At 39.8% G+C, this 12,259-nt stretch overlaps 1 protein-coding gene across 10 annotated transcripts in view; it reads right to left on the bottom strand.

The window, feature by feature from the left end:
• Positions 1–12,259, bottom strand: part of LOC113939724 (speckle type BTB/POZ protein) — a 65,652-nt gene that overhangs the window by 16,554 nt on the left and 36,839 nt on the right. For all 10 annotated transcript variants that reach the window (XM_035724655.1, XM_027626242.2, XM_027626239.2 and 7 more), the window contains 4 exons: positions 4,156–4,299; positions 3,380–3,501; positions 845–996; positions 578–705 (listed from right to left, as the gene is read on the bottom strand). In XM_035724655.1, coding sequence (XP_035580548.1) covers positions 578–705; positions 845–996; positions 3,380–3,501; positions 4,156–4,233 — 480 coding nt within the window. In that variant the 5' untranslated portion in view covers positions 4,234–4,299. The remainder of the gene's footprint in view (positions 1–577; positions 706–844; positions 997–3,379; positions 3,502–4,155; positions 4,300–12,259) is intronic.

The following is a 12,259-nucleotide window of genomic DNA, read 5'->3' as shown; positions in this document are numbered from 1 at the left end:
TGACGACAGATAACCCTCCTAGCTAACCACAAGTTAGAGAGCTTTACCCACCCCTCACTCTAGAAAAAATGGTTCTCTCCATTGTTTCACAACTACTCCAGCAAGACAAACTGGATATACTCAACTCCTGGTAAGAGTCATCTAGTAAAGTAGAAAAGGAAAATGATCTGCAGTCAAACACAAGTGGACCTCATACTTCAGAAGTCAGAAAGTTTAAGGGACAGATCCACACAGTGAGTTGTTGGCCATTCTCCTCAGCTTGTAGTGCCAGTCTGTGCACATGCTACCTGAGAACATCCCCAGTGAAAAAGCCAGAATCCTGACCCAAGCAAGTAAAAAATCGCTCATACCGAGATAGTGCACAATCTTTCTTTTTAAGAACAATAACAAGCAGAAAGGTGAAGTGCCCAACAAGCCTGAAATCATGACACAGTTTCAATCATAGAAATCACATTTGTGCAGTACCACTCCACTTGGGGATTTTTCTCACTCCCCATCCCTGACACAATGTAATTAAGTCTACCGATACCCATCAGGTCTGGGAATTGCCAGTCTCACCTCGGGGTAAAGGACTCACCTCACAGAAGAGGGTAAGCTTGTCATCAGGGAGAAGCCCGTTAGCCTCATCCAAGAGAAAATCTCTACGGATGAATTTTTTGAATCCCCAGTCTTTGCCTTGCACAAACCTATATGCCCGTTGACTCTCTGGAATGGAAAAAAAAAAGTCATATTTAGATTTACTAAAAAAACAGAACAAAACAACCCAGATCAAATCCATAACCTGTCTGCGTATGAAGTTGCTTGGTGTGAAAATTAAGAGTGGAATGAAGACGGGAACATTTACCCATAGCTTTGGTTTCTTCTCCCTTGGCATTCAGGATGGAGAATTTGAATTTTGCCCGAACTTCACTCTTTGGACAGCTGACCAGTAACAGGTAAAGTGACAGGTAATCTTTGCTTTCTTCATCTAGTCCTTTTGGGTTTACTCGCAAACACCTGCCCAAAACAGATAGGGGAAAAAAAAATATGTTGGAAGCATTCACGTTTATAGGCTTTGTGAAGTGACAGGAGAAACAGAACACCTATTTCCCAAGAGAGGAAGATGTTAAGAAAACCAATCCAGGCCCCAAAGCAGGAGATGCTTACATCTCTGCCTCTTTCCTCATTATCTCCTAAATCACTCTTTCTCCCCGTAAAATATTTTAAAGTTGAGCCTACTTCCACTCTGTTCTAATCCTCAATCTCAGAAAGGCAGCCCCCTCTTTTGTCAAGATTATAATGAAACCATAAAAACAAAATGTTGGGGGCACATGGGTGGCTCAGTCAGTTAAGTGCCCGACTCTTGATTTCAGCTCAGGTCATGATCTCAGGGTTGTGAGATCAAGCCTTGCATCAGGCTCTGCGCTGGGTGTGGAGCACACTTAAGATCCTCCCTCTCCCTCTGCCCCTCCACCCCTAAAAATAGTGTCGTTAAGCCCTTTAATATCACCTTGGGAGAGAAAAAAACATTCCAGAGAAATATGTGAATACCACATAATCTTTTACAGATATTTTATCAATCTGGCAATAATATCCTAAGATTGAAATAAAGAAGGCAGTATGGAGGAAGCATAGACAAAAAAGTAAACTCCTATTACACAGGACAGAATTCCAAGCTAGGCTTCCAAATGGAGTCAGAGATGACAATCTGTTGCCAATGAATCAAAACAAATTTCAGACAGATTTAATAGGTTCAACTGAGTTAAGCTGTAAATGTCATTAGTTGAACTGCATGTGGTTCACACTACTTCTACCACATACAATACACAGGCCATATGTATCCTTAGGCCTTGTCAGTGTTACGGCACCTCTCTCAAACAGGTGGCCCAATCCAGTGCCTCTCTGGGAAGCGCATATGACATATACATTGTGCTCAAGATGTGAATTTGAATACAATGCCTAAGTGGGGCGCTTGTGTGGCTCACTCAGTTAAGAGTCTGACTCTTGATTTCAACTCAGGTCATGATCTCAGGGTCATGAGATAGAGCCCCACGTTGGGTTCTGTGCTGGGCATGGAGCCTGCTTAAGATTTTCTCTCTCCCACTCCCCCTGCCCCCCTCCCCCCACCACGTGCTCACTCACACTCTCCTCTCTCTTAAATAAATAAATAAATGAAATGCCTAAGAATAAAGCATTCTCTCAGAACCTAGTAATACACTGCTTAGTGCACACAGCCAAAAAATACTAAAGGGAAAGAGAGTGGTTTAACTCTTCAGCGGGTTATCAGAGATCAAAACTGGGTGGCTGACACACATGTGTTCTGTTCTTGGCAGCAAAGATATGGTTGTACTAAACTGTCAGCTCCTCTTCAAGGGGATGCGTGGTTTGGGTGGGACTGACCCCCACTCTCAGATCATATTCCCCTTGCTACAGAGATTAATGGAGGGAACCCAAACCTAAACCAGTCAGTACATGTAGGACATATTCTTGGCCACAGAGTTAATTCAGAGAAAGTTCAAAGACTTCTGTTGGATGGTAGTGGATTACACCCATTGCTACTGCCAAGTCATCCTTTAACCACAAGGGAAGCTAGACTTGAGATGTCCAACAGTGCAGAGAACAGAGAGACATGGGGTCCTTAATCTCACCACTGGGCTGCTGGATCACACTACCTTCAAAACCATCCTACACCCTGGGCATTCCGGTTACATAAGCAAGTAAATCTCCTGCATTGTTGAAAAGCAGGCAATTTAAAATTTGAGATTTTTATGCTAAAATCTAAATTTCTTGCTTTTCTTAAAAAATCAGCAAATATGACGATGGTCAGCCCTTATTCACACACAGCTATGGCGCTGAGCAGCCACCACCCCTTTTAGAAGGTCACTCAACACTCATACCATGTATGAATATCATTTACAACACTGGCCCTCTTTACTCACTTATATTACCCTACAGCCATTTGAGTTTGCTGATTCCTGACATACTCACTGAATTAATTCAACAAATATACAGTGAGGGTGCCTGGGTGGCTCAGTCGGTTAAGTGGCTGACTCTTGATTTTGATTTCGGCTCAGGTCATTGTCTTGGGGTCCTGGGATCGAGCCCTGAGTCAGGCTCTGTGCTCAGTGAGGCATCTGCTTGAGGATTCTCCCTCTCCCTCTGCTTGTGCTCTTTCTCTCTCAATCAAATAAGTAAATAAATAAATAAATCTTTAAAAATATATTTTTACAATGAACACCATCATGTGCCAGGCACTGTTCCAGGCACTGGAGAATATGTGAAGAACAAAACGAAGTCTCTGCCTTCAAGGATCTTACGTTCTAGTCAGGCTCCGTCATAAAACCAAGCAAAACAGGCAACTTTTAGAAAAATTTTTACAGCTAGATATAGTCTTCCTCACCATTTCAGTTTATCATTGGCTCCTGATGAAAAGGTTGAACTTTTAATGACTTCACCCATTTCCTCCCGGCAAAAGCTAAAGTTATTGATGGTCCACATGTAGGAGAATTTCACTACCTTGATCTGTTAACAGAAAACCAAGAAGCAATTAAATAGGAAGTGGGCAACCTGAAAAACAGGCTGCAGATCAAATAATCATTTCCCTTCCTCCCTCTGTCTGCATGAGTCCCATAGGAAGATAGCCCTGTCTGGGCGGCATGGAGGCTCAGCTTTTTCTGTCCCTCACCCACATTTTAAGAAATCTCACAGTGACCAACTGCTTTCATAACATTTTTCCACTTCTGAGAAACACTGGGTGGAAAGTGAGAAAAACATGGGCAGGGGTGGGCAAGCAGATAATAAAGCTGTACCTAAAACAAGCCTCTGCTCAGAGCACCATTTGACAATTGAGATGCTGAAGCCACTGCTTGGGGTTGCAAATCTCAAACCTGTTTTCCTGTGAGTTGTCCAAAGAGGAACACATTTCCATCAAGGTGGCTATAAGTGGATCTAGTTTCAAAGATCCCCGCCCCCCTTCAACCTCCAATGAAAACCACCAGCCTAGTACATTCAGATACCATGTGGATAACCAAGGAATGGAAAGCCGACAAGTACTTTATCTGCTCTTTGACAGTTATGTCCTAGAGAAACAGGAAACCTAATGAAGAAACCTTATTCTTTTCATTCACCAAAATCCTCCCAAGATACACGATTTACAGGGTGAAAACATGAACTTACCTGTGTGTAGCACCAGCTCTCAGCTACAGGGCCACTCGACATTTCTGCCGGAGGTGGAGGACTTGGAACCCTTGACATCGCCAGTTTGAAGGTTAAACAAGATCTCCAAAGTCAGGGGACAAAGATTTCTGTTCTCTCTTCACCCTGATTGACCAAAGAAGCATGAGGATTTTATTAGATTAATGGTATACTATCTTATTTCCGTTTGACCTTGCAGACTGGAAACTGTGTCCCCTGCCTGGAATGCTCTACCTTATCATTCAAATGGCTCCTTAGTATTCAATGTTAACGTCAGAGAAGACCACCTAATCGAAAGCAGCCTCCTAGTCACAATTCTATCACCCTATTTCCATCCTCTGCCCAATTCCTAATATTATCTTACCAAATGAATTTCCTCAAAGGGCATATAAAGTACATCCATGAAAAGGCTGCCAAAGAGGAGACAGCATAGTGAACCCCACGCACAACTCTGCCAATGGCCCCTTTCTCGGGGGCACAAATATTCCACTTCTAAAAGAAAATGACCTTGGTTACCTAACTACCATCTCATCTCCTCCTATACTTCGGTGCAGACTTCTTAGGAGAAGTCTTCTATTCTTCAACTCAGCGCTGGCTGCTCTCTTGAAGGGCAACATTCACCACTTTCTTAGATGTGCCCCTTCTCTGCAGCACTGGAAATCTCCTCGCTTACATGCTCCATCACTATCCAATTTTCCAGATTCTTCTTCTTGCTCTCTCTGTTTTCTGATCATTCCTCAATCTCTCTTACTGGATTCTCTTTCTCCAGTGTCGTTCCTGTGGTTGAATTTTCCATCGTTTTCTCAATCTACATTCTCTTTCAGTTTATCCACCCCCAGTGTCAAAGTTTTGCCTTTATACAAATGACTCCCAAATCTCTCTGTGACCTGTCTCATAAGCCTCAGACCACCTTCAAATAACTGCTGTACATCTCAACAGGATGTCCCAGCAGCAAATCAAATCCAAGTCCAACTTCTCCTCTCCAAGGCCTTTCTAAACACAAAGCCATTCAAAACATTGGTGAATCTGGTTACAATTTTTAAGTACCATAAACAAAGCCAAAAAAAAAAACCCTGAAAAAAAAAAAGAGCTTGCAATGCATGATGAGGGGATAATTTATGAATTGATATGTAAGTTTTCTACAAAATTCGTAAGAAAATGGCCAACTGCCCTGTAAAATATTGTTCACAAAAAAGGAAATAAAATAGCTCTTAAAGTTTTACATCTTTCAGTCCAGCAAGAAAAAAAATCAACCATGCCATGTATGGGGACATGGGGACTCTCTCACACTGCTGGTAAGACCGTAAACTAGGATGTATTTTTGGATAGGAACTTCCTGTATGCAGTACGTTGACTATACATGTACCCTAAGACTTAGTAATTCTACTTTAACTGTATATGTGCTAGTGTAGGGGTTTCTCAAACTTCAGTGTGCATCCGAATCACGTGAGGGCCACCATTCCCAAAATTTCTGATTCAGAGGTCTAAGCTAGGCCCACAAATTTGCATTTCTAACAAGTTCCCAAGTGACCTTGATGTGCAGGTCCTGGCACCACATTTTAAGAACCACTGCCCAAGAGAAACCCTGCACGTGGGCAGGAGAAGACACAGAGAGGGCTGCTCATAACAGTGAAAAAAACGAGAAACAGACCAAAAATCCATTAGGAGGGAAATAGAAAACTAAATTGGGTTATTTCCATATAATGGAAAGCTGTATTTCAGGATTTAAAATTAATGAACTAGATCTGCAGCACCATGGAGATGAGATCAAACACAATGCTAATGAACAAAAGCAAGTTTTGGAATGTCATGTGCAGTACCTGATTTATGCAAATTTAAGATTTATATATTATTTACAGATATGATATATGCATTCAGTAGAAGTAAAAAAACAAAGAACACACTGACAAGCTACGCCTCAGGTTCACAGTGGGAGAGCAGGGGAGAAGAACGAGGCCAGGACAAGAATATAAGACACCACAAGTTGCTCTCTCCTGTTTCTTTCCAAATGAGGATGGTCTGAAGCAAATATGGAAATATATATAACTGTTAATTTGGGATGATAGCCACTTGAGTATATACCATTTTTCCTACTGTTCTGCTTTATTTTAAAAAGTATACTGTAGGGCGCCTGGGTGGCGCAGTTGGTTGGGCGACTGCCTTCGGCTCAGGTCATGATCCTGGAGTCCCGGGATCGAGTCCCGCATCGGGCTCCCTGCTCAGCAGGGGGTCTGCTTCTCCCTCGGACCCTCCCCCCCTCATGCTCTCTCTCTATCATTCTCTCTCAGTAAATAAAAATCTTTAAAAAAATAAAAATAAAAAATATATTGTATTGTAAGAATAGTGTAAGGACGTATTCCATTACATCAAACACTGGTTTGTAATATCTAAGGGAGAAATTTCGTTCCTGAACACCTGGTCTGTTTCCAGCTGTGCACAGACGATATGAATATAACTGATCATGTCGTCCTCTTTGCCTGGTTACTAGGAAGCCCTGAGACATACTTGTAAGCCATCTCCTGAAACTCTAGGATCACACGCTCATTCTATAATAGCTTTATTTTCTTTTTTTGATTTTTATTTATTCATTTATTTTAGAGAGAGCAAGAGCAGGGGAGGAGCAGAAGGAGAGGAATAAGCAGACTCCCTGCTGCGGGCGGAGCCCGATGCACAGCTTGATCCCACCACCCTGAGATCATGACCTGAGGCGAAATCAAGAGTCAGGTGCCTAAGCGACTGAGCCACCCAGGCGTCCCAGCTTTATTATTTTCTTAACACTGTTATTCACTTTGCTATAATTCCCTCAACTATTTACTATTTTATATGTTAAGTACTTCTGGAAACCGCCCCAAATCCTTTGTAGAAAGAGGTATAAATGAACAACAAAAAAAAAATCACTCAACTTACACACATTCACTGGCAACTTAAGTAATAAGCATGGAAGGGAAGGGGATCAATAAGATACAGTTGTATCCCCACAGAGTAATACCATTGGTATTACCAGAGTCCCCACTGGTTTTAAACCCTATCCTACAGACATTTACAACTAAAGTATCCCATGTAATCACAGATGGGAGTTAACAGTTTTATACACATACATGCTATTTCACTTAAGCTAGCAAACTAAGCAATGAGTGGCATTTGGGGCTCCCTGGTTTGTGCAATTCATGATTCCATGATATACTCAAGAAACCAAATGCTATACTTGGATCACCTGTGATGGAGGTATGCTTCCATTTGATGGAAAACACATTCTCAAGAACTATTTGTCTTGGGCGCCTGGGTGGCTCAGTTGGTTAAGCGACGGCCTTCGGCTCAGGTCATGATCCTGGAGTCCTGGGATCCAGTCCCGCATCGGGCTCCCTGCTCAGCAGGGAGTCTGCTTCTCCCTCTGACCCTCTTCCCTCTCGTGCTCTCTATCTCTCATTCTCTCTCTCTCAAATAAATAAATAAAATCTTAAAAAAAAAAAAGAACTATTTGTCTAGTAATGAGTAAATGCACCTTAGGCAGTTTTACAAATCCTAGTTACCATTACTGCCAGTAGGAACCAGAATGAAATTTCAAAATTCCCACTTAAAACTATCTTTTGGGCAGATTGGCAATGAAGATGTGAGTTTTACACATTAGTTAAGAGCATAAAATTTGGCTCTGGAGGTGTGCAGTGCAGCTCTACACTGAGGGATCATAAAATACTAACTTAGGTTTATTTTGAGGTTTTAAAAAAATACTTCATATTTATCTAACAATTAATTTAAGAATTCTCTAAGCCTAAGAAAAAGACAAGTTTAAAAACAATTTTATTTTTAGGGTGCCTGAGTGGCTCAGTTGGTTAAGTGACTGCCTTCAGCTCAGGTCATGATCCTGGAGTCCCGGGATCGAGTCCCACGTCGGGCTCCCTGCTCAGTGGGGAGTCTGCTTCTCCCTTGACCCTCTTCCCTCTTGTGCTATCTCTCATTCTCTCTCTCTCAAATAAATAAATAAAATCTTTAAAAATAAATAAAACAATTTTATTTTTTTTAAGATTTTATTTATCTGAGAGAGAGAATGGGGGAGAGAGAGCATGAGAGGGGGGAGGATCAGAAGGAGAAGTAGACTCCTCGCTGAGCAGGAAGCTCGATGTGGGACTCGATCCCGGGACTCCAGGATCATGACCTGAGCCGAAGGCAGTTGCTTAACCAACTGAGCCACTCAGGTGCCCTAAAAACAGTTTATTTAATGGCTTAACTGTTGTTACTGAACCATCGTCCATTATTACAACCAGGAAAAAAAAATACTACTTTGGTCTTGGCCATTTTTTTCTATCTTTTTTGCTTCTCATTTATTTTGTAGCCAAGTCTTTTTGGTTTTTCTTTTCTAATAATATCACCTTTATTCCAATTTTAAAGAAATGTCTAACCCAGCAGCTAGTAGCACTGGAAGATGAGCCTCAGACTCTGAGGAGCTTTAACCACACAACCTGCTGAGAGGGAAATTGACTAGGATAGCACAAGTCTAATTAATTTCACTCATAGCAGGCACCAGGGGCAAGGTGTTCATCAGCAAAGTAGCTTAGGGTTACATGAACTCTCTAGCACTTCATGCCAACTGCTGCAGGTACTCAGCAGAAAAACAATTTCAGAAAAGAGGAGGTCTATTTGAGGGTCATGATTTGAGAACCTCTGTAGGAGACAACTAGCACCAAAATATAGTATCCCTGGCTTCAAACAAGTTAGGACAAGACCATCCAAGTTGTCTAGTGAGAAATTTCTTTTCCAAAGCTTAGCAAACTTCCCAGTATGCTGACAACTCTGAGGCTGAACATGTCTATGATATACCACCATTTATTTTCCTGTTTACTCTATTAAATCCTGACCCATGAGGTGATACCTCTTTTGCGTCACACCAAAAAACATACTTTAGAATATCTGTCAACTATAATACTGCTCAAATTCCAATGAAGTTTCAAGTTAGCAACCAGTAGCAATCACTAACAGAATGTGTCTCAACAGGTATTAGAAGTCGATAAAGTTGCAAGTTATTTTTGCCAAGAGACTCCAGTCAATCAATATAGTATAATTTCTAACTAGAACATTAAACTCTAGAGAGTAGACAGAAATAAAAAAGATAATATTTTAATGCTGTCATGATGCAGATGCATGATACTTTCAATCAAACCTAGTGTACTTTTCTGCCTTCTTTTACACCTATGAATACTTCTGTTGCCTTCAGTAGACTTGAAGCTCTTTAAAAGGAACTTGCAACTCTTCTTCTTTACGTCCCCTTATCACCTAGCAGAGCCTGCCTAAAACAAGGCATTCAGCAAAAATACTTTGATGACTGAAACATTTATCCAGTTGCATTCTAGTTCATTAACTTTTCTGCTTGTTTCTCTCACATATCTCTAAAAGAGCCTTTGAACAGTGCTGAGTATATTAGATTTGCAATGTGATGAGAATCATTAATTTGTTCTTTTGGATGAGTTACACACAAAGCCAAAAACTCCTAGCCGGGCACTCTCAAGTATCTGCTCTGGTAAAACTAAGGTTCTCATCCAGTACCAAGTGTATCTTCCTTCTACAAGGGGAAAGAGACCGGATATAATTTCCTTCATTTTGAAAACATGAATCAGTAATTTGAACTAAACTCTTATGTAATCAGGATTCTTTGAGGACAGAAGATGAATTCCCTATACAATGGAGGGAAATGTCCCAATAGTTTAACCTGCAGTATACGCAGAGCTAGGCTACAACACTCTCTGAAAAGTGTTACAAAGACAGCTTCTGCAGGTTTTTTTTTGTCTTTCTTTTATTCCCTATAACCATTCCTCTATCTTCAATCTAATCCAGTCATCCAGAGACTTAAAAAAAAAAAGGAACATCAACAACCAACACAGGCCTATCACATACATGATATCTGTAAGTTAGCCATATAGATCCATCGGTCTTAAAATTACAGGAATAAAAAAAATAATTACAGGAATAAGACTGAGAAGATAATATGAGACTGAACCATGAAACGGTTTTGTAAGTCAAAACTAGTCAAACATCGGCAATTTTATGTGGTTCAACGTAATACACAAACATGCACAAGCTAGACGGATGGGAACATAGCTTCTTAAAAGAATGGTTTATTAGGGACTTTGTAGAAGTCTATTACTTTTTTTTCCTTTTGGTTTAAAGCCTTGTACAGTTTCCAAGTAAGGAAAAATCCCAATGTCATAACTATTTTAAACCTGAGAGACGTTGCATTTTCCCAAACAGAAGATGCCAAAAAGATTGTTGACCAAAAAAACCCCACAAAACTATGGGAAGACTTGGATATATTCATTTTTGAGAAACTGATGTGACCTCAAAGTAATGTTTGTATTTCTCCTGTTACAGTGTCTTCAATAATATACAGCCTGTGAGATAATAACTTCTTTCTCATTACCCTAAGGATAGATTATTACAGGTCATACTGACTTCCTCTGTTGCAAGGTTTGAATGACTTTTGAAAATTTGTCATAGGTAAACTTACTGCAATTCAATCTAGTCTAACAAAATACTAAATGTACCTTTTTTTTTTAAATTTACAGACACTTCTTAAAATGAAACTAAGGGTACTCAAGAGAGACCTCAATAAGCAAAGGAAAGATTGGGGTTTCTCTTATATCCCTTATCAGGTTCATGCTTTATAAAATTTACAAGTTAAAGATGACTGCTTTTGTCTTTATTGAGATATAACTGACATTTGTTTTTGTTTTCTTAAATTCTTTAACAAAAGGCTTTCGTATTAAGTGAATCTAAAGATCAAGAAGAAAAAGTCAACAGCCTAATGGAAAAATAGGCGAAGAACAGCCCATGGTTTGGAGAAATGTAAATACCAGTGGCTCTGAAATATATGAAAACATGTTCAACTCTCATTCATAATAAGATAAATGCAAATTAAACCACACACTGATTCATCAAGTGAATTGGCAAAGATCAAAATGTTTGATAACACTTGCTCAGGGTAAGGAGAACACTTCTGATTAGAGTATAAATTGTTACACTCTGCATGAAGGGAAATGTATATCAGAATGAATAAGAAATGCACATACCCTTTGATCCAGCAATTTTACTTCTAGAAATTTACCCTACTGATATATTTAATATGACAAACATAAAAGATTTTTTTCACTGTGGCATTATTTGTAATCACAAAAGAATGGAAACAACCTAAAAGTCCATCAACAAGGGTTTGATTAAATGAATTCTGATACAAACAGACAATATAACAAAAATCTGTTTAAAATGGGGAGGTTCTTTCTATTTAAAAAGGCAAAAATATTTATTTATTTTAACATACACATAATATTCTCTGTAAAGCTATACAAGACCCTAGGGACACTGGTTACTTGCAACAAAGGAAACCAGGGTACTTGGGTGGGAAGGAACTTTCCATTGTATTTCCCTTTTGTACTTTCTGAATTTTGAACCATGTAAATATATTATCTTTTCAAATAAAATTTAAAAAAATTTTTAAAGCAATTAGCAGCCTTTACAATTAATTTTTCTAAGTGAGGAGATGGCTTATAAATCAGATCCTTATGAAAGACAAGATAGGAACTATCCAGTGGTTTCCATTGTTATCTGAGTAAAATTTACCTCCGTCATGACTGCCAAGACCTCAGTCTATGTCCCTGACCTCATCTAACACTTACCCTTCACAGTCACTATGCTTTAGTCACTCAGACCTTTAATTCTACTTAGCACACCAGGCTCTTTCCTGAGCCTGGAAAGCTCTTTTTTCCCTCAGATCTTTTCATAGCTGGCTCCTTGTCATTTAAATGTTCTATCAAAGTATAAGATCTTCAGAGAGGCCTTCCCTGACCCCCTACTTCTACCCTGTCCCTCTCATTACATTACCCTATTTTATTTTCTTCATTATCACTACCTGAAATGATCTTGTTTCAAGTTTCTTACTTGTCTATTGTCTTCCCCACCAGAAGTTAAGCTCAATCAGAGAACAGCATCCCCTGTACCTAAAATGGTATCATAACAGGCACTCAGTAAATATTTGTTCAGTGAAATTGCTGAATAACTAGACTACTGTCTTTGGGGATCATATTCTTCCTTAATGAGCTCC

This window comes from Zalophus californianus, chromosome 16, assembly GCF_009762305.2.
Source record: "Zalophus californianus isolate mZalCal1 chromosome 16, mZalCal1.pri.v2, whole genome shotgun sequence".
NCBI lineage: Eukaryota > Metazoa > Chordata > Mammalia > Carnivora > Otariidae > Zalophus > Zalophus californianus.
The sequence above is the reverse complement of the archived record's forward strand: the minus strand, read 5'-3'. Positions and strand labels throughout refer to the sequence as shown.